Below are 22,510 nucleotides of genomic sequence, written 5' to 3'. Positions count from 1 at the left end.
GACCAGCGCAGAGTAACAATGAGTGTGGCTCCAGAGTCAGAAGTGTGCAAAGGCTTTGCTGCAGACCCAGCTGGGTGATCTTGGGGAAGTCGCTTAGCCTCTTTGGAGGTTGGGAAACATGGTTCCTATACACGTGACACACAGGATAAGATACTGACACACGGCGTGAACTATATCTATGCACCCTCAGGAGTTCCAGAAAGAATAAAAGGAGCCCACAGCCCGTGTAGATTAAGTTAAGAAGGCTGCCAGAGGAGAGGCCTCTGGAGTAAAAGCTGGATTCCGACGTGGGCTTTGCTGCCAACTAGCTGGCTGACCTTGAGCAAGCAGCTCAAGCTCCCTCAAGTTGGAAAGTATGGCCCTAGAGATGTGACACGGGGTGAACACAGACAGGCCCCTTCTGTAGTATTCCTCTAGGGATTGAAAGAATTCCAGAAAGAAGTAAAGGGACCACCACCAAATACAGAGTAATAATTGACAGTGAGGCCTCTGAAATTAGAACTGTTCTCGAATCCAGGCTCTTGGCTAAACAGCTGAGTCATGTTGTGGCTTAACCTCCAGGTGCCTCCGTTTCCCTAAATGTAAAATAGCTTCTTTACCCCCTTCAGGGAGAGAACATGTGAAAAGGATCTAGCACGGTGCCTCGTGGAAAGTGAACGCTCAGCAAGCATCACCTGCAGTTATCTTTAACCTCCTCCCCTTGTAAGCCATCCCCTTGTGCTGGGAGTTGGTGTAATTATAACAGCCACCACTACTGGAGGCTTGCTTTGCTCCAGGCCCCGTTCTGAGCACTTATGCTTCTCAGCTGTTTGCTTTGTAATCAAGTAAGGGAGGCACGTTGCTTCTCGTTTTGTAGGTGAGGAAAACTCAGGACCAGCGAGAGGCGGTCAGATGCCTGAGTCACAGCTTCTAGGTGCCAGAATTGGGTTCTGAACCCACTGGTGCCCAAGCTCGCGACCACTTTCGTGTTGCCTCCCAATGTAACCACAGGTACCATTTACTGAGGGTTTATTATGTACCAGGGACTGTGGCAAAGCACTTCGGAGGCATTCCGTATTGAATCCTCTGAGATGAGAAAGCAGGCTCAGGTCATAGAACTCGTCCAGGGCTGGGATTCAGGTTCTACTTCAGTTGTCCATCTTGGGGTGTTTTGACATTTTGGGCCCCAAAATTCTTTGTTATGGGCGGCGGTCCCTTGCATTGTCAATTTTTTTTTGGATGTTGGAGGTAGGAGTTTTTATTAATTAATTAATTTATTTATTTTTGCTGTGTTGCATCTTCGTTTCTGTGCGAGGGCTTTCTCTAGTTGTGGCAAGCGGGGGCCACTCTTCATCGTGGTGCGCGGGCTTCTCACTATCACAGCCTCTCTTGTTGCAGAGCACAGGCTCCAGACACGCAGGCTCAGTAGTTGTGGCTCACGGGCCTAGTTGCTCCGTGGCATGTGGGATCCTCCAAGACCAAGGCTCGAACCCGTGTCCCCTGCATTAGCAGGCAGATTCTCAACCACTGCGCCACCAGGGAAGCCCGCATTGTCAAATATTGAGCGGCATCCCTAGCCTCTACCCACTGGATACCCGTAGTACCGCCCCCTGCCCAGTGGTGACAACCAGAAATGTCTCCATTTGTTGTCACCTGTTCTCTGAGTGGGGCACAGTCACCAGATGAGAATGAAGATTTCCGTGATCGCAAAGGCCACATTTTCACCAACTGGGGAGGGGCATGGGCCATTGCCGCTGCCACTCTGGCTGCCTGTTGCAGCGGAGGAGAAGGTATTTGCCTGAGGGGCCCCCAGGGGCCTGTGTCTGCTTGTGTGCTTTGCCTCTCCCTGCCCTTTCCCAGCCCCCTCTTCCACAGCGCACACCCGGCCTGCCAGTTTTCCGACTCCCCCCGCTCCCCGCCTCCACCCCATCCTGGCCCCCGGCCTGTCTGTCAGCAGCAGCCTCAGCAGCTGGCCGGCTCTGGGCGAAGGGCAAATATTTACAGCTCTGAGGCTCACCCAGGACCGCACAGGCGTACAAAAGACTGGCGTGAGCTTGCGAGTCACCAAAGTAAGGGGCAAAGCTGGGTCTTCAAGCAGGCGCCGGGTTTGGGGTGAAGGAGTTTCCGGAGTTTCTCCTGTTTATGCTGTCATCTGGACTTCCTGCATAGTTTTAAGTGATGCTTATTTATAAATAAGCCATTCACTCCCCCAGAGTTTATACATCATTCATTGTGAAGCTAGTTTATTATTTCTTCTTGCCTTTCTGTTTTCTTTCTGGAGTGTTTGGGTAAACTCCGTCTCGGAATCAAAAATATGATACTTGAATCAAAACTGTGGAAGTTTTTGAAGCTCTGTTGGGTGAGTCAGTAGGCTAATCAGGGGCATTATGCTTAGGGACAAGATGTTGCTTTTTGAGCTTACAGAGAAAGTTTCCTTCTGGAGTTGGAGTGCTGCTTGGGACTTTTATGGACCTCATTGCTGGGCCTGAGGACAGCCAAGAATGGCCTGGCCTGAAAGCTGCACTGGTTCATTTTTCTGGCCTCAGACCCTGGCTGGTCCCAGCCCAGGCCGTTGGGGGAAGCGCGATCCTTTTGCCTTGAGGTTAACCCTCAGTGGGCCTTATGGAAAGCTTTTGCTGTTCCAGCGCCTGCCAGACAGACCCCTCCCACTGCAAGCTGTTTAAGAACTTGTTTATTTCATTGGCCAGACTCTCTGCTCCTGCTGGGTACTGTTTATTCTCTTCTAAAAAGCAGAAGGATTTATATTGCTTGGAAACTCGCATGCACAACACTTTTATTATTTTTTTTTAAGTCCTATCATTTACCTCTCTGTTACAAGCTGAAGTAGATAAGAAAGACTCAGAAGATTTTTCCATACCCTTTCTTCAAGACCTAGAACTTGTTCCATAAAATGATCTGGCATTATTTAAATAATATAAGGTTTCGGACTTTTGATACCAGCTGAGCATTTAGGGTTCGGACCTACTTAGGCATTGTTTCTCCTGCCCTACAAGGTGAGCTGGAACGGGTCTTCTCAAACCTTCACATGATTGGAATCACCTGGAAAGCTTGTTAAATCGCAGATTCTTTACCCTTAGAGATTCTGATCCATCAGGGCTGGTATGGGCGGGAGGTTCTGCGTTGCTAACAAGCTACCAGCTCATGCTGGGCCACCTATCCCGTTTTAGGTAGCTACTCAGCTAGACAAAGAGTGTAGGCTCAGGTACAGATATAGATCAACACATGTTGGTCTTCTCCACACAGTTATGATTTTACTGATCATCGTTTGAACATCCCTTCCTGAACTTTTTTTTTTTTTTTGGTGGTACGCGGGCCTCTCACTGTCGTGGCCTCTCCCGTTGCGGAGCACAGGCTCCGGATGCGCAGGCTCAGCGGCCATGGCTCACGGGCCCAGCCGCTCCGCTGCATGTGGGATCTTCCCGGACCGGGGCACGAACCCGTGTCCCCTGCATCGGCAGGTGGACCCCCCAACCACTGCGCCACCAGGGAAGCCCCCTGAACGTTTTTTGAAAGACCAGGGTGAAGTTCTAAAACCCAGACTGCCTAACAGTTACATGATAGGTAACATGGTCCAGAAAGGCTTCTTGAACCAATCTGAAGTCTCATCCGGGCTACAGCAGACTTGCTGATGCTGTGCTTGAGGATGTTAAAGAGTTGGTCTCCCAGCCTCAGTTTCCTACCCTGACTTGTCCACCTGATTCTAAGAACAAAGGCATTCCACAGCAAATAACTTGTTTGGCTTTCTGGGAAAGAGAAAGTTCTGGGCGTAACTTTCCTTGGAATTGTTGAGAAACTTGAGACCCAGCCTTGATAGCTTCTGCTCTTTTAGCCCTACTTCCAGTCTGCCATTCAGTCAGGTTGATTATACCTCCTAAACACTTCTTGAATCTGTTCATTGCTCTCCAGTCCCATCAGATGATGACCTTGGTCCAAACCAGGGTTTCCTGACCTCAGCACTATTAGAATCTTGGGGTGAATAATTCTTGGTTGTGTGTGTGTGTGGTGGGGAAGGTATTGTGTGCATTATGGGATGTGGAGCGGCATCCCTGGCCTCCACCTACTAGATGCCAGAAGCATGCCTCACGTCGTGACAGTCACAGATAGCTCCAGGCACTGCCACTGTTCCCTGTGGGACAAAAATCAGCCTTGGTCTCAACCCCCATAACCTCTTGCCTAGATCACAGCTGCTCCTTCTGTGTATTTTCCTGCTCCCCTCCAGTTACCTCGAGCTGGGAATCATTTCTTAGAAATGTAAATCTGATGTCACTCTTCCTTCAACCCTGCTGTGCCTTGAGTTTCTCTTGGGTGGATATAAGGTCAAGCACACTCTGGGTCCTGCTGGCCTCCACCTGCCTGTACTCTTCTCCCTTTAGTCTCTCTTCCCAGGTTCACTGGCTTCTGGCAGGTCTGTGAATATGTCCCTGAGCTCCTTCTTGCCCCTGGGCCTTTGCACTTGCTCTTTTTTCTCCTTGGAATAGTCTTTCCAGTTGCTCATTGCTAGCTAACTGGCAAGTTTTCCAACTCTCCCCTTCTAGCCCCTGCCTTTCTGTCAGCACTTAGGGTTTGCTCATGACTAGATAACCTTTCTGTCCTTCCCATCCCAGCTCAAGCATCACTGCCTGTGGGAAGCCCTCTCTGACCTCACAGACTAGGTCTGGTGCCCTGAGACTCTCACCTTGGTGCTCCGCCTGCATGGCCTTCATCACAGCTGTAACTGAATAATGGGAAGAGCTGTTTATTGTCTGTGAAGGACAATAAAAGAAGGACCAGGTCTGCGTATCCCGGCACCAGTTCGCTTACCATGTACCCTGTGAACTCTCGGTATGTCTTTGTTCAGTGAATAAATTCAGGATCGAAAGGGCTGTCTTGTCAGCTGTCGAAACTTTTCAGATTGCTAACCAAGAGTGAGCTTGTTAGCTCACTCTTAAAAAAGAATGAGTTTTTCCGTGACCTGCAAGTTAACAAAATTGTTTCCAGGTTTGTGGGAGGCATGCTTTTGTTTCCCCAGATCCATTTGTGTAAACTCCCAAATCCCAGAAACGATTTTGTCCACTTCAGAACTCCTGGAGATAAGTGAATCTAATAGACAGTTGTATGAAAAGGTGTTCCAGATGTCCGAACAGTTTGAAATGTATCTATTAGAATGTTCACAGTTCAGTGTCTTTTCTGTTTCTGAAAAGTGTCAGCAAGTGGCCATTCCATGGTGTATCTTACAGAACAGCCCAGTTCAGCTAAAGGAATTGTGGGCTGTTGCATCCATTTCATTTCAGTGATTTATAAAGAAAATTAGGATTTGGCTTACAATTATGTTACCCAGCTACACTGGCTTGAATGATCATAACTGAATAATTTGAATTGGGAATTCTGTTGCCGTTTATCTTAAGTGATTCTTTCTGAGTTCACAAGTGATGTTTGCTCCTCTGTAAAAATATTTGATGAGAGAGAATCTATAAGGTGGTTTTGTGTTGGCTGTAGACTAAGGAGCTTGAAAGGAAGTAACATTCGTTGAGTTTAACTGGGTGCCATACACTTAGGGTACATTGTGTATGTACACACATTAGCTTCCCCATCTTATTCATTGGGTAGAACCGTTTCTTTCTTGGTAAGAGAGGAGGATTGTAAAACAGATTATAAAACAGCTAGGTTAAGGCCAGAAGTTACACAGATTCTAAGTGTAGAGCTGAGATTTGAACTCAGCACCTGACTCCAGGCTGTTACCAAAATAAGAACAGTATTTTCTCCTGAGGCAGTGTCCCCTCCAAAGTCTCATACAGGGTTTCGAAAGGACTGTTACTATACGTGCAAGCACTGTGCAGGTTAGAGATGTGGGTGCATCTTCAGGAAGACTCTGTGAGGTCAGTACCCACAGCCCATTACCCTTCCTAGTACAGATGGAAAAAGAGAGACTCCAAAGATTAAACAGCTTCCCCAGCATCATTTTCTGGCTCCGTTTAGTTGGTCTGATGGCTTCTGGTCCATGGTGATGAGGTGTGTTCACCCCACGCTGTAATTCCTGTTTTCAGAGGTCTGGTGTGGAACACATGCAGTATAAAACAAAACAGGTCCTGCCTGTAAAAGAGAGTTAGAGGAAGAAGGAGAGAACGGAAGGAAGGAAGAAAGGGAAAGGAAAGGGAAGGGAAGGGAAGAAAAAGAAAAGAGGTGGTGTCCTGGATGGAATCATGCCTCATCTCCTTAATTTCGAACCTAGTAAGTTAAAGAGTGGTTGATGGTAGGAAGTAAATGAAATTCTTCCAAATGTGTTCTTTCAGCCCAGCTCTTCACGTGATTATACACTGCGTTTCAGGCGCTGGGACAGGCACCGCTGGGTGCAAAGGGGAACTTGAGCGGCTTTCACCCCTGGGTCAATCAGACACCCACTTGTGCCTTTGAAAACAACACGTCTTGCTGTTCTTTGCTCAGCCAAGCCTTTTAGCCGTGGGTCACCTCTGTCCCCCCAGACTAATGGTCTTCTAATAAGCCTGTTCCAATAAGAAAGGGAAGTGGTGTAACATAATGATTACCCTTGTAAAGAAAATAACTAACAGATGGACCCGAGTGTCCATCTTTCTCCCCTATCCCGTATGTCTATTTACAGGGAGCCTAAGGGGCGGAGCCACGTGCAGCCTGTGTGCACATGGGCCCTGCAGCAGCCCCTTCTCCAGGAAGGGTGGTTGGATGAGCTTTTACCCTGGCACAGGGGGACGGATGTGCAGAAATGAGTCCTGGGCAGAGGGGTCAGCCCTAGAATTTTGCTAGAAGCTGTTCTCAGGTGCCCTCTGTCTTTGCTGCACGTGGATCAGGAAGGGGGTGAGGTCACTTTAAGGTGGTGGGGTCAGGGTTGGATGTGTCACCAGCAGCTCCAGGGTACCCTGAACTGGGCTGTCATGTGATTAGTATCAGACCCTGGAGTTGGTGATATCCGGGCTGCTGTGCTCCTTGTGCCTTGTTGTTGAGGATCTCTGGGAGGATCTTCTAACCTCCTCTAAGCCTTAATTGCCTCATCTGCAAAATGGGGTAATGCTGATAGGACTGGCATTAGGGTTAAATGAGATGAACATAATGTGCATAGTAAGGCTTGCCAAGCATTTGTTGAACATTTATTTTTATTATTTTTATTTATTTATTTTTGCGATACGCGGGCCTCTCACTGTTGTGGCCTCTCCCGTTGCGGAGCACAGGCTCCGGACGCGCAGGCTCAGCAGCCATGGCTCACGGGCCCAGCCGCTCCATGGCATGTGGGATCTTCCCGGACCAGGGCACGAACCCGTGTCCCCCGTATCGGCAGGCGGACTCGCAACCACTGCGCCACCAGGGAAGCCTGTTGAACATTTATTAAGTGAATGTTTATTCAGTACCTATAGGTTTAGGGATGTTCTTCAAGTAAATCACTGAAGAAACATTAGAAATTGGAGATGGTTTAGTAGAGAAGAAGGAAAGGGATTTTTACTCGAAGGATTACAGGCTCATTGCAAGCCATGGAATGCCCTTGGGTGACCAGAATCTCTGTCTTTCTCTTCTCTGACTGCTTGTCAGTGCTGGAAACTTTGTGAAAGAGGGATATTCAAGTCAATTTCACTGCATCTGGGTAGCAACTCTAAGCTAAGGTGTAAAGGAGGAGGCTAAAGGCGCGAATAAGATGAGGTCACTGTGTGTTTACTTGTATTTATAGTCGTCCAACTGCAATTAACAAAGCTAAAAAAGGATGGGCCAGGCCAAGCTCCCACCTTCCTGTAAGTGAGAATGTAGGACTTTGCAGCTGGGTAGCCTTTGCTTTGTTGCTGATTTGGACAAGAAAATGCTCCAAGTTGGGTAATTGGATGATCCCATTTCAAAAACTGAAATCACCTTGTAGTCTATCAAGTGGAAATGTGAAAATGCTGCAGCACCTTAATTTGGTTTGTTGTTGTCTGTATGTTGGTGAAAGCTTCGCTTGTGGGCGTTCACCAGATGAGCAGATGATAAAAATGCAAGATACAGACTTGAAATCAAACTCATGGAAGTAGAGAAGTAGACTTAGGGATTTCTTAGGTTATCTAAATATAGCAGCAGATTAAAATATGTGTATATTTTTGGCCTACAGCAGCACTGACCATCTTTACTTAATGTCTTAGGTTATTTTTCAGAAACATCTTCTTTGGCTGTGGATGAATATATCCTGTTCTGTAGATATTATGGCTCCCTAAAAGCTATATCTTCGCTCCTTTCTGCCTGTTTTCTCTTGCCCTTTGTCTCTTTTCATCCTCTCTGCTCCTATTCTGGTGACAGATAAACACTGCTAATACTTCAGTTGACTGTCTCATCCATTTCCAATTCATTTTCAAGCATCATTCCCACGACTACCTTCAGTCCTAGGCTTGAACCGTTTTCCCCTTCTCTTCCTCCTCCAAGAATCCCTTCTTTTAGAACTGAAGTGGGAATTACAGGGAGGGCTTGGTCCAAGCTGCTTCCTCATTAATAACATAGTTTGCCCAACCAAGAGGACAGAAACATCTTGGTGCAGGGAGAGAAGGCATCCCCATTCTCTTCAGGACAGAATTTCTGGCAGCCATCTCTGCCTCCTGGTCCCCCCAGCCCCGCCCCTCCACATTTTTGCGCTCTCTGGTCACTCGTCAACAGACAGAGCTGTTTCCCAGCTGTGCAAGTCTCTGGGAGCTTTGCATAATCTGAGGCTGAGAGGTGTTGTGTCACCCCAGATACACAGACTAGTGGTCAGTCAATTACGGTTCTCATAACCCGCTGGGCAGCTTTCCAGTCTAGCCCGTTCTCGGCTACAAGTCCCACAACAGCAATAATCAAGGAACACCCGTCCCTGGGCGCAAAGGAGTTTTTAGAAAGAATCCACATTGTCAGCGGCATGATGGACTTTGGGGGCTGCCACACCGCTTAGGAGATGGCTGGAGTCCAAGCTCCTGAGGCTGGATTGTTTGGAGGAGAACAGTGACAGAGTGATGCTGAAAGGAAGAGGGACTCTACCATAGAAGACAGTTTGCATTCTTGGACTTAAAAAAAAAAACAGCCACCATAAGGTGTCTTTTTGACAAAGTACATTTGAGTTCTGCTTTTTTGCTGTGGCTTTTATTCCACCCCCCCTCCCCCAATTCTTGTCCAGTTGGACCTTGAATGGAGCAGATTACAAATTGGGTGATTTTAACACTGATCGGTAGTTACATGTTTGAATATGATAGCCAAGCTTATTTTAAGCAGAAGCTAGTGTATGTTCCTGAACTTGGAGCTTCTATTTCTGCTTGTAACTTACTGGCTGTGGATGGCTCATGCCACACCCGCTTCTCCAGGGTTCCTCTATCTCTGCCCTTTCTCAATCCTAAAGACCTAAGCATCTCCCAAGGAGACCCTACACTTCACTAGGGGCCTGACTGTCCACTTGATTTGGATTCTGGGGTGGAGACAGGGTGCTGAGCATCTGCTAGAGCTTCGTGCCCCCTCTCCCAAGGAAGCAGTGCTGGCCCTGGACTCCAGAACACAAAGGCATCTTCCTCTCCATCCCCCACCCCGGGCTCTTGGTGAGAGCGCCTCTCCCTCCTGAGTCCTGGCTCCGGAGGGGAAGAGACCCTGCCATTCAGGAAGAGGGTGGCTCTAGGAAAAGCTGCCAAGGAGGTGCTACCTCATTTCCGATTTTGTTGTTCCCCACCCCGCCCTCTCTTCTTCACCTTTTGTTTTCTTCCCAGCCCAGCAAGACTCACTCATCCGATAGAACTGGGAGGTGTCCAAGTGTCCCAGCAATACCTGGGTATCCTGTGCCCCACACTCCTCCCTCCACTGTCCATATCCAAGCCCACACTTCCTTGGACTTGATGTTTCTCCTGTCCTGTTGGGAGCCACCATCTGTTCCCCCACCCCCTTTGCTCCCAGGGCCACCTCCCTCCAGGCCTGGGGTGTCCTGTGTCCGATTTCCTCTCCTGGTGCCTCACAGCCGTCTGATCAGTGCCCTTTGCCCGTCCCACCTCCGTGCCCCTGAAGGTCCACGCCGAGCTGCTTCCCTTGTTTTCTCTATCATGTCTCTCTCCCGCTACCTCCAGGATAAAATCTGTCTCCTGGCACTTGTGCAGTCCTCCAAGAATGTGCTGCTCTTTTTCCAGACTTGGGAAAAGGAGGAACGTGCACGTGGATGTAATAGCTCCCATCAGATGGCCAGATGTTGGGATGAATGTACAACTGTCTTTATTTCCTTAACTTCAGGCCTCAGCTCTCCCAAACTTGCTGTAGACTGAGTAAGTTAACTTAGGATTAGACATTCTTCATTTCCAGAATTTTGTAGCAGAGTCATTTATGTGGTTAAACAGCACCATGGCCTCAGTGCTGAGATGTGCTAGTGTCCGGCCCACACTGTGCTCTGCTCGTGTTTGGAACCCTTGCTATTGGCCAGGCCCTGTACGGGGGCACTAGGCAGTGATAGTCTATCTCATTCATGTTTCAAGAAGAAACTGTTATTATCCTCATTCTAAGAATGAGGAGACTCAACTCAGGTTCTGACTATGAAGTCCAAGATCTTAACCATCACCCTGTTCCTGTCAAAGGTGTAGTATTCTTATGACACCCTTCAGGGTATAATAGATACTCTAATTTTTGCCACTGTTATTGCATAGTCCAAAGAAGCCTTGCTTAAAACTCTTAATTACAAAGCTAATTAGATGTCTAATCCTTCATGACATTTTAATGTGAAAGCCGTGTCTTTTGAGGCAAAAGAATTTAGGGTAGGGTGCACATGTTTACCAGCCTAGGAGGAGCAGCATGGGTGTTGGAGTCCTGTGGACCTGGGTTCCAACCCTGCCCCTCCCTCTTGGACCCACGTGATCTTCAGCAAGTGAAGAAACTCGAGCCTCAGTTTCTCAGGTGTAGAGCATTGATATAATACGTGCCTCCCAAGGCTGATGTTTCGGTTATTCAGTTGTTTTTGTGAAACAGAGCTCTTTCTTTTTTTTTTTTTAATTGGTATATATTTTTTTAAATTTATTTATTTAATTTATTTATTTTTGGCCGTGTTGGGTCTTCATTGCTACACGTGAGCTTTCTCTAGTTGCGGCAAGCAGGGGCTACTCTTTGTTGTGGTGCATGGGCTTCTCATTGCGGTGACTTCTCTTGTTGTGGAGCATGGGCTCTAGGTGCGCGGGCTTCAGTAGTTGCGGCACGCAGGCTTCAGTAGTTGCGGCACGCAGGCTTCAGTAGTTGTGGCTCGCGGGCTCTAGAGCGCAGGCTCAGTAGTTGTGGTGCACGGGCTTAGTTGCTCCATGACATGTGGGATCTTCCCGGACCAGGGCTCGAACACACTTCCCCTGTATTGGCAGGCGGATTCTCAACTACTGCGCCACCAGGGAAGTCCTCTTTCCCTTCTTTTACTATACCAAGCCACTGAGAAAGTTTCAAAGCGTGGGTTCTGATAAACTACCAAAACAGAGCAATATAGGTTAAATTTTCCTTTAGATGAACAGTGTCACTTATTAACATAATGTCTGTGAGCAGCCGGGAACACAGTATTGATGAGAGCCTTTGTCCTTATTCCATTTGTACATCTCTTCACTCAGTGGGATATAATTGAATGAGAATCATTTAAATGCCCTGGATCTGATGCATTTTGAACCCAGGAGCAGGTTAAATAATTAAGCAGGAAGTAAGGTTAACCTGTTAAACGTGGTGTTGTGTGAAGCCTAGTGTTTAAATTCTCTATTATTTCTTCTGAAGAATCAGAAATTAAATGAAAGTTTGATAGTTAAGGTTGCTTGTGAGAAAGGGAGTGGAAAGGAAAAATCAGGATCAAGCTCAGGGTGTCGGAGAAAAGGAAATGACCTTTGGTCATTAGATGGAGAAATGAAAGGAATTCGGCTCAGACAGTGCTTTTCTCTTCTCTGTCATTGCTCCCAGTATCATGTGTTGAATCTTCCACAGGATGACTCAGTCCTGTAAATTAGTCCTAAAATAGGCCATGTCACCTAAAACCAGTGTCTGTCCTTCCTGAACAACAGTCATTGCTATTTGGCTGAGGAATCTTATTTCAGGTATCATCTCAGTTGGTCTCCATTGTCCCTGGAGAGAGATCTCTGAGTTTGGGACCAGACCTAGGTGTCTTTGGGCATCTCAGGTTGGGTCTTCTGGAGATAAATAGTTCACTAAAGAGTTTGGAGTTTTGTTCTGATACTCGTTTCCGGGGTAAGACCTCCTATGATGAGTTCCTTTGTGGAACTTTTTGGAACTCCAACAAGAGCACAGTCTTGGGCAGGACCAAATATGTTGCTGGTCTACATGGCACTCTTTTCTATGTTCCACACGCAAAGGGAGTTAGTGTAGGCAGTAATTAAGGTCTAGAATGGGAGATCATCGGTTTAAGTCCCAGCTTGACCTCTTAATAGCTCTTTGACAAGGGACAGCTTTCTTGTTCTCGCTCAGTCTTCCCACCTGTATCATGAGGGTGGGAATAGTGCCAGTTGATAACATTGGTTGGATTATTAAATAAAATAAAGCACTTAAGTGCTCAGTATAATTTCTGGCACATGATAAAGAGCCAATAAATGTTAGCTGTTATCATTGTTAATGCAATGAGATTTCTTTATTTTTCTTTCATTTTTTAGAAGAATAAATAGTTGTCACACAGTCGATTGAAAACTGGTCTGCTTTAATCATTTGGCTGTGCATTCTCCTTTGTGCATCATTTGAGCTTGTTCAACCAGAGACATCTGCCTTGGATTACTGTGTGACTGTACAGTGTCTATCCTTGATTAGTTATGAAAGTCAGAAATGTAAGATATGTATGATAACTCTCTCAAATTCCCATGTATTTCTGACTTTTTCACCTCTCTAAGATAACAAAGCAAGAAATGGACTTAGCAACATTTTCTGTTTCCAAGGCAGAAAGATATAAACTCTTTCAGTTTGCACATCATTGTATTTACATCTCAAAACTATTAGGGTGATTCTGAACTTTTATTCTCTTACAGCAGTGAATATTGTTGCCTGTTCTCTTGTTGCAGGCCAAATGAACAATAAAGATTGATAGCGTTGATAGATGCTCTGGATGGTGGTGCTATGAATAGGACTATTTTTTTTTAAAGTTCATAAATAGGTTGTCATTACTGAGGCTCTGCTGGGTTTTTTTTTGTTAAAGTACAGTAGCTTGATAGAGACTCGCTTCTCTTTTATATTTACCTACTGTATTTTCTGAATTGAGTAAATGACGCTGCAGAAATGAAGATTTTGTTGTGTTCTTATAGGACACCTAGTTCTTTCATCAGAAACTGCTTTTTTCTACTAATGAATTATCATTTTTGTTTTTACAGGGCTTTAGTAATTGATGCTAAGGCTTCTATGACAGTTTGAAAATATTTTGAATTCTGCTATACACGAACTAGTCATGAGAAACAGCCGTTGCTGCTAAGAACTTTAAGCTCTTGGGCATACTTTTACACATTAAGACCCATTACTGTTTTTTTTTTTTAGAAACTTTCATCTTTATTATTTATTTATTTATTTATTTATTTAATGTCTTAGGTCGTGCCCTGCACAGCATGTGGGATCTTAGTTTCCTGAGCAAGGGTTGAACCTGTGCCCCCTGCATTGGGAGCATGGATTCTTGACCACTGGACCACCAGGGAAGTCCCTGAGACCCATTAGTCTTTAGTGTGTGTGTGTGTGTGGCTGTGTTACATACAGTTTTCCTGGCCAAATATGGAACAGTGTTTTACATTGACAACTATAGCAATAAATGAAGCAGTGCTCCAGAAAAACCACTGGGCACTGCACAGTTGGCAAGAGTGGCTTTCTTTGCCACCGTGGAGGTCGAATAAGGTATTTGCATCCATGTCATTCAAATGTTGCCATTTATTTCCCCAGCAGAAGTAGAAAACGCAGGTTTCATCAGGAAGCAATAAATATCAGAATAAAACCTCTTTGTGATAAGCTGTCAGTGCTGTTTTTGAGAAGCGTGAAAAAAAATACCGCATTTAAATGATACCCTGTTTAAACAGAAAACATGAGTGAAGCAATTGTAAATTTATAGCCAGTACATGTGGAGTTTTGCATACCATTCAGGTAGTTGGAACTGTTTCAGAGGTGTATCAGCAAGTTTAATATTTATGTCTAAGCCTATTAAGTGATAGTTTGTGCAGAAGGTTAAATCTATTTTTATTTATCTGTCTGTTACTTGAGAGTGTTAGTTGGGGTGCCCTGGCATCTCCATCCTGTTTGACTGTTGAACATTGCGCCTCTGAGAACTGCTGGGGCCATTTCTGCTTGTCTGATTTAAAGGGGCTCACGTGGACCCCCCCCCCCCCCACCTTAAACAGAGTGTTTTCTGTTGAGCGCTCTGCAACCCCTCAGGACTGGACAGTCATTACTTTGTGAAAATGCCCCCTCCCCCTTTTTCGGTAAGATTCAGGGTTTTTCTTTTTCCCACCCATGTTTGCATCTGACTTTTCAAGAGCCATTTTCCCCCCAAGTCTCCCAAACACAGATGACTATTGATGGGCCGTACATGCACACAGACTTCCGAGGGGATTGCTGTTGGAACCTTTCATGACATAACATGAATGCTGCTGTTGACACTGGTTGAGAAACAGACAGACAGTAGCCATCTAGACAGCCAGCTTGCACTGAGCTGGCCATAGGAAAGATGCGTTTGCAAACCGAGGTGTCACTGAGCGAAAATATTCATTACACATGTCTGGACATCTCCAAACGTTCTTAAGTGATTGCTCCAGGGTTAGATGGTATCAAGAAATGTTTGTAACTTCTTCAGCACAGGACAGTTTCATCATGGGCCCCCAAAGTTCTCCCTGGTTAAACTTCCTTAGAGACATAGGATTTTTTTTCCCTTTCTTTTAATTAAAAATATTTTATTGAAGTATAGCTGATTTACAATGTTGTGTTAGTTTCAGGTGTACAGCAAAGTGAATCTGTTACACAAATACATATATCCACTCTTTTTTTTTTTTACATCTTTATTGGAGTATAATTGCTTTACAATGGTGTGTTAGTTTCCGCTTTATAACAAAGTGAATCAGTTATACATATACATATGATAGGATTTTTAACACTCAGCAGCCCATGAGTCCACTTAGATAGAAAGAAAATTCCTCCCATTTTTTTCACTGTTTGTAAATAAAATTTTGAACTCATTTGTTCCCTGCAGGGTGAAGAAACAAAAAGCCTGACTCTTGTCCTGCATCGGGACTCTGGCTCCCTGGGATTCAATATTATCGGTGGCCGGCCGTGTGTGGTATGTTAATTGCTGAAATGGGTTTTTCTTGTCCCTAATGCAGCTGGAAGAGGGGTCAGGGTTTGGGGGGTGAGGGGTAGGAAAGCTTGGTCAGTTCATTCTGCTCTAATTAGAGTTCGTTGTGTATCTAACATCTTCACGCTCAGGGATTTTTATTATCTTATTTTTTTATTGAAACATAGTTGATTTACGATGTTGTGTTAGTTTCAGCTGTACAGCGAAGTGATTCTGTTTGGGGGATTTTTATTTCCTTGTGGTCTCCTAATGTAGCATTGTCCTAGTCATACAATAGCTCATCTTAGCTGTTTAGTTTTGGGGATGCGTGTCTGGTTGGGTAGCAGTTGAGCTGAGGCACGTCGCGTGAGACGTGTGCAGTTGCACGGAGTGACTTTGCTAGACTGGGGGCTCTGAGACGGGCCATGTGATCGGGGCTTCTGCTCTGTCGGCCCTTCATCAGTCGGGCAGTTCCCCCATTTGTGGGATAATGCACCCCATGCTCTTTCTTCCCTCTGGAGCTGTTCACCCCATTCATCATGATCCCCTCCTCCAGAACGGAGAGACTGAATTCAAATCTGTCAATTTCATTGCAAAGAAAATGTCTTCTAAGAGGGCTCTGGGGGGGGGGGGGCAGAGGATGTGTTTTGGTCTCACCTTTCACGCTGGATTGCCCGAGTATGTGTCATCTCTTGCTCTTTTTATGGGCTGACCCTTTCCTTGTTTGTTAGCTTTGAAGGAAAATAGTTAAGGGAAGGGAAGAGAAAATCAGATTCACTCATTCAACAAATAAGTATTGAACACAGGCTGTTTGCTAAGGGCTTGGAGATACTGGCCAGGGAGACTGGGTCCCTGTGGTCATTGAGTTTACGTCCTGGGTGATATTGGGCAAGAAACAAGTAAATACAGTAATTACAGATGGGAGAAGTACAATGAAGGGTAAAAAGTGGGAGGATGGCATGTGGTAGCTACCGAGGAGCAAGGGCCATCATTGGCTAGAGTAATCAGGAAAGAGAGGAAGGGATATTAAGGCAAATCCTAAAGGATAAGAAGATGTCAGCCATCCAGCTGTGGTTAATGTTTGCCCCCGCCTTCATGGAGCTCAAGTCCAGATGGAGGAACTGATGAGTTAGGAGAGGAAAGGACTGTTCTCACTGATACACGCTGTGCCTGGGTCCAGCTAAAGATGCCTGGGGGCGGTGGAGTTGGGGGGCCGTTAACCGTAGGGAAGGAGGCATCCTGGGGCAGGGCCATTGGAGCTGGGTTCTGAAGGATGAGTAGGAGTTTGCTAGATCAGAGGGTCCATATATAATACATTTAGTTGAGCAGTCTTACTGTAAAAAAATAAAATAAAATTGAGCATATTTAGTTAGCTACAGATTATACATATATTCACTACTGAACTAATGTTACCTGTCTTATAAAAGTTACATGCAAAAGAGTCATTTTAAATTATGAAGTTAAAATATGAATATGATTTTTAAAATGCTTTTTTGTCATTCCAATGTGTTGCATTGCAAGTACCCATCTTTGAAGACCACTGAGCTAAAAGAAAGTGGATGGACCCAGGGAAGCCCAGACAAGGACAGGAACAGAGTTGAGGGGTGGCAGGAAGTGGTCAGAAGGAGGCTGGAGAAGCAGAGGCGGGTTATGATTAAATTCCCTTTGCTTTTAGCCAAGGTCACAGTTTCTTGCAAGAAACTTCCACACCGTTTATTGCAAGAAGTGACAGCTTAGTTGTAGGTGATACGTAGTCATTAAAATGATGAACTAATACATTATCTGCCTTATAAAACATACTTTAAAAAGCTTCTAGACAATGAGGAGAATGAAGGTGGGCGGGGGTAGGGGCTGGTCCCACTTGGCTGGGCCCCAGCACTGTGCACACACCCTTGTGTGTCTCCCATCGTCTCGGGGGGTTTCTTAAGAAACTAACATTGTGGACTTCCCTGGTGACAAAGTGGTTAGGAATCCGCCTGCCAATGCAGGGGACGCAGGTTTGAGCCCTGGTCTGGGAGGATCCCACATGCCGCGGAGCAGCTAAGCCCGTGCGCCACAACTACTGAGCCTGCGCTTTAGAGCCCGTGAGCCACAGCTGCTGAGCCCATGTGCCACAACTACTGAAGCCCACGTACCTAGAGCCCGTGCTCTGCAACAAGAGAAGCCACTGCAATGAGAAGCCCATGCACCGCAACGAAGAGTAGCCTCCGCTCACCACAACTAGAGAAAGCCTGCACGCAGCAACGAAGACCCAACACAGCCAAAAATAAATAAATAAAATAAATTTATAAAAAACAAAAAAACAAAAATTCTAGCAGGGTTTTCCTGACACCCATTAAAAAAATAAAAATAGGAAACTAACACTGTGTCAGGCTGGGACTTTTCGCTTTCCCCTTTTTCCAGTTGACTGAGATCCTAGGCGGCATGTCACGGTGCTGCTCTGATTCAGTTCTTGCTGCCGGGGTCAGGCTCTCCAGCTCTGGGAGGGCGTGAGGGAGCCAGCTGGAGCTTGACTGGCTCAGTAATTGTCCCTAGGAAACACCAGGACCGGACGGACCCAAGTTCTCCCACCTACCGTCAAGAACGCCTTTTGCCATTTGGCACAAATAACAAAGAGTTGACTGTACTTGGTTTTTGTTCATAAGTTTTAGTCCTCCTCTCCATACCCATCATTACCAGTTTTAAGAAACAACTACCGTAAACGAAGATGCATTTCACTTTTAGATGTTTTAGAAGTTTCTGCAGCCAAAAGCGCCCAAACTAGGAAGATCTCTTCTGCGCACACCAAAGCGTATATAGAAGAAGAGAGCCTGATGTTTGCAAAATGCCTGAAATGGAGAGGCAAGCCTACGGCTTGACAATTGTTGGGCAGCTGACTATGGGAAAGCCCGAAAAGATGGTGTTTAGTTTCTGCATCTCCCCAGGGGTGAAAGGATGCTTCCAGCCTCACTAGAATGCAGTTGTTGTTTTTTTTTTTTTCTCAGACTTACCAAAGAACATGTTTTAGGTCATTTTCTTTTTCCTTTAAAAAAAGTGATTTAAGCACAAACCAGACTCAATTTTGTAGCATTCAAAAGTGTTCTCAGTTTATGTGGTCTTTTTGCAAGAACTCCATGCATGGCCCTGGGGAGGAAAATTGAATTCCATATGCATGGGTTTGCCGTTGTGTTTTTAAAAACTTGTCCTGATTAGCAGAAACAGCAAAGGGGAACCTAAATGGATTCTTCACTGTTGCCTAGAAATCTGGCAGGTCATTGAGAACATGCTAAAAAGCCAGGATGAGCAACAATGCACTCTCATTGTCAGTTACTGGAAGTAGAACGCTGTGCAAATGACGTGTGTGTTTCCCAAGGAATTCCTGTGTTGGATGCTTGGTTGGGTTGTGACATAAGCCCAGCCAGGGGGCTCTGACATAAGGCTTTTCATTGCATGATGCAGTACGTGATGCTCTTAGCAAAATCACATCACCCATTCATAAGTGCTCCTATCCCTAAAGAAACAGCAGCCAGTCTGGTGTATCAGACCTTTCCCTTCAGCCTTTGGCAAATATACTTCATTGTCAGGCACCCCTGGGATGAAAACAGTCCCTTTCATTTTTCTGTTTCTCAAGCCAGGAAAAGCAAACAAATCCTAATTCATCTTGGTTCACCTTGATGCATAGCTCTACCTTAATATGTGTTAGGACAGGAGCCAACAAACAAAGACTAAAGAGATGGCTCTTAAGAGAAAAGTCTCACCATCAGGGATGGGCTTGATTGGTTTTTTTTTCTGATTTTGTGCTTTCTGTATTTTTTGAATTCTGTTCCCATCCCCTACCACTGTCTTTATTTAAGCTCAGTTGTGGTGTTTGCTCTTGCCTGTTCGCCTCTGATTTTTGTTTGGACTTTCTTATGCTCCTTAAGAAAAATTGCTTGTGTATGATGTATTTTTCTGCAAAACAAGCCAAAGCCCAAATTCCATCCCCTTTTCCCCGCCTTTCTCCCCAGCCAAGGAATGCAAAACAGTTACATCAGAGTAAACACAGATCTCTTTTCATTTGATATATTGACATCACCCCTTAGGGAACTCAAGCTTGTCCATAAATCCTTTGTGGTCCATTGAGACTCTTCAGGTTCCTCCAGTGGAATATTCCCATAGCCTGGAATGTTGGAATTCATGTGTATTTTTGAGACTTTTCTCAGTGGGAGACAGCATTGCACTTAGAGCTTATATAAGAGAATCAACCTATCCTTAGTTTGAAAGTGACCTGTGCCACTTTTTAGCTGTGTGACCTTAAGTAGGTTACTTAACCTCTCTGTCTCAGATCTTTTCCGTCTATGAAATGGATAATAATATTACATACCAGTTGTGGTTATTATGAGGATTAAATGGCGGACAAAGTACGATCACTACATACTTGGTACCTAACGTGTGTTCGGTAAATAGAAGCTGTTGCGCTGCTTTGTATTTGTATCTGATATAGGCACGTAGGGAGCTACACAGATGCCTTGGGACTCGTGTATCATTAGTAGTGGCTGTGAGAGAGAAAGGAGGCTCATAGAAATTCAGACAGTGAAGCCCTGAGCGGAGTGCTGTGATGCTGGCCAGGGGTGCCTTTGGGGGCCGGTTGATCCAGCACAACACCCACAGACTTGCAGACCCTTCTCTCTTGGAAGAGTGTTGATAGAATCCAGATGGCAGTGAGAGACTTATCTTTGTCTTGTGGGGATAAATGTTGGGAAAAACACTTAAGGTTCATTTTTGCTTGTGATTTTGGTGTCTTTTGAATCATATCTATAACATTGTATAGTGTGTGTGTGTCTTTGTGAGAAGCGGGGGAGGGAGGGGAGAGAAGAGCTGGAGAATGTGCATTTTCCCACCCTTGGTTACTGCTGTTACACGTCAAGGGGTAGATGGAACCACTTCAAAGCCATGTCTCTCCTTTAGAATATAGGTTTGTTTTTGTTGTTTTGCAGTTTAAAGAGGAAAATGTTGTATTTTCATAATTTTTTTTTTTTTTTTGCGGTATGCGGGCCTCCCATTGCTGTGGCCTCTCCCGTTGTGGAGCACAGGCTCCCGACGCACAGGCCCAGCGGCCATGGCTCACGGGCCCAGCCGCTCCGCGGCATGCGGGATCTTCCCGGACTGGGGCACGAACCTGTGTCCCCTGCATCAGCAGGCGGACTCTCAACCACTGCGCCACCAGGGAAGCCCCATAATTATTTTTTAACAAATGGAATTTTGATGTATTTGCACGTAGAGAAATTAGTACTGAAGTAGATCTTCTTATGACGTTACGTCAGGGAAATTGCCATGATGGTAGATTTTGGAGTTTTTGTGGAACATCCTGAACTTACTTCCCAAATGCTTTTTGTTTGGAAACAACACATGCTTTTGCCATTGCATTTATAAATCCATCTGTTAATCACGAGAAATTTAATCCACACACTTGGAGAGCATTCATCCCAGTGCTATTTGGAAAGAAGTTCATGAACAAGCTGCGAGGGTTTTTTTTTTTGTGAGTTTGTTAGAGCTTTTTGATTTTCAATAAAGGGAGGACTTTGAGCATGGAGCTGTCTTCTTTCCCAGAAAGTTTCAGTCTGGACTTTGAAAGATCTAAAGGAATTCAAGAAGATTGGAGATCACAGTTTATTAGGAAGGGGGAGGGGTCATGGTGGGCTTTTCTGATGCAAATCAGAGCAAAGATAAAACGCCTATTTTCACCATCAGATTATTGGATATTTAAAAGTTTTATAATACTCTGTGCTTGTGGGGATATGAGAATACACTCTGTCTAATGAGCTTTAAGTACAAGCTCTCTGAAGGGTAGTTTGGCAACATCTGTCAAATACACATACCCTTTGACCCAGCAGTTCCATTGCTAGGGATTTGCCCCGGTATATACTAGCAAAGATATTTCAGAATACAGATAGAAAGGAATTAGAGGTGACACCGTCTCTAATAGCAACAACTGTAAACAGTGCTAATTATTCCTGTGTGGGGTTACTGTCCAGTCACTTAAGGGAGTGAGGTAGACAGTGTACCTGATGGTGAAGAATCTCCAACATTTTTAAAGTTAAGTGAAAGAGGCCAGGCACCCAAGAACGTGGGGAGCATAATCCCATTTCTGTGTGTAAGAAAGAAAGAAATACATGTTTAGGAAGGTGATACATTAAAATGTTTTGGAAAGGATGGGTAAACTGCCACTCGATGCAGTGAGGAGGTAGAAAAGCAGTGGGTTAGAGATGGCAGGGGCTTATCATTGTATACCTTTTGGCATGGCTTGACTTATTTTATCCCATGTTAATTTTAGTTTCAAACAGAAATCGGGGGAAACAGCTGGCTTTTACCCCCTTGCCACTTGTGCTACCAGCAAGAACCCATTACTGTTTTAAGAGTGTAAGCTTGATTTTCATGATCAACTTAATGCCTAGCATTCATGTGTGTGTTTTTTTTAACCCAAAGGACAACCAAGATGGATCGTCCAGTGAAGGAATCTTTGTGTCCAAAATAGTTGACAGCGGACCTGCAGCCAAGGACGGAGGCCTGCAAATTCATGACAGGATTATCGAGGTATGTGGACACTGCCAGGGTCTTCTATAGGCCGAATGGCATCCCGTCTTCATCCGGCTCAAGGCAGGGTGTTCGGTGGGGCAGGGAGGCCTCAGCTGGTGACTCTGGAGGCAGGAGTCAGACCTCTCCGACGGTGTGGGACCAGACTGGGTGCTGATTGTCTTGCTCTTAAGCTTTTGTTCATGTTCGGTGCAGAGAAGCCAGATTACGAGTGGCTTATTCACGATTTGGCTCTTGTCACGCGGCCGCGCATCTGTTTTGCGTGCTTCAGTTAGAGCTTCGTGTGAAAACCACTGGGGAGTCGTGTGTTAGTTAGAACCAGATGAGCAGTCCCTGTGGTGCAACTGGTGACGCTGTTCAGATCGGTGACCAGGGAGGGGATCATTGTGTCGGCTTTGGAATCACTGTAACGTCCTCAGAGCTCACAGCACACAGTTATTTCTACGTATCCCTCTTTTATGCGTGTCTTTTTTGCCTGTCGTCACTTGTACTAGTTGATTGTCCGGGGATGTGCAGGCAAAGGTTGATATTCAGGATGGTCACTCATCTCATCACCGACTTCCTCATTTTCAATTTTCACTCATCATTTTAAACTTTTACTTAGGGGCTTTATAGATTTTCGCTGGGGGAAGTAGGTAGCTCCCTCCGCCCCGCCACAGGACACTTTGGAATAGGGTCACACAGTGTCCTAGCATGCTCTGAGTTGCTGAAAGGGAAGGAGTGATTCATGGCCTGCTTGTG

The 22,510-nt window shown here is 45.5% G+C and overlaps 1 protein-coding gene across 1 annotated transcript in view; it reads left to right on the top strand.

Moving 5' to 3' along the window:
- The window catches only part of PDZRN3 (PDZ domain containing ring finger 3), a 252,345-nt gene that overhangs the window by 1,263 nt on the left and 228,572 nt on the right, over nt 1–22,510 (top strand). The window contains exons 2-3 of the mRNA XM_060109656.1: nt 15,137–15,223; nt 21,662–21,769. Coding sequence (XP_059965639.1) covers nt 15,137–15,223; nt 21,662–21,769 — 195 coding nt within the window. The remainder of the gene's footprint in view (nt 1–15,136; nt 15,224–21,661; nt 21,770–22,510) is intronic.

This window comes from Mesoplodon densirostris, chromosome 10 (genome assembly GCF_025265405.1).
Source record: "Mesoplodon densirostris isolate mMesDen1 chromosome 10, mMesDen1 primary haplotype, whole genome shotgun sequence".
NCBI classification, from domain to species: domain Eukaryota; kingdom Metazoa; phylum Chordata; class Mammalia; order Artiodactyla; family Ziphiidae; genus Mesoplodon; species Mesoplodon densirostris.
Note: the sequence above shows the minus strand (reverse complement) of the source record. Positions and strands in the feature narration are given on the sequence as shown.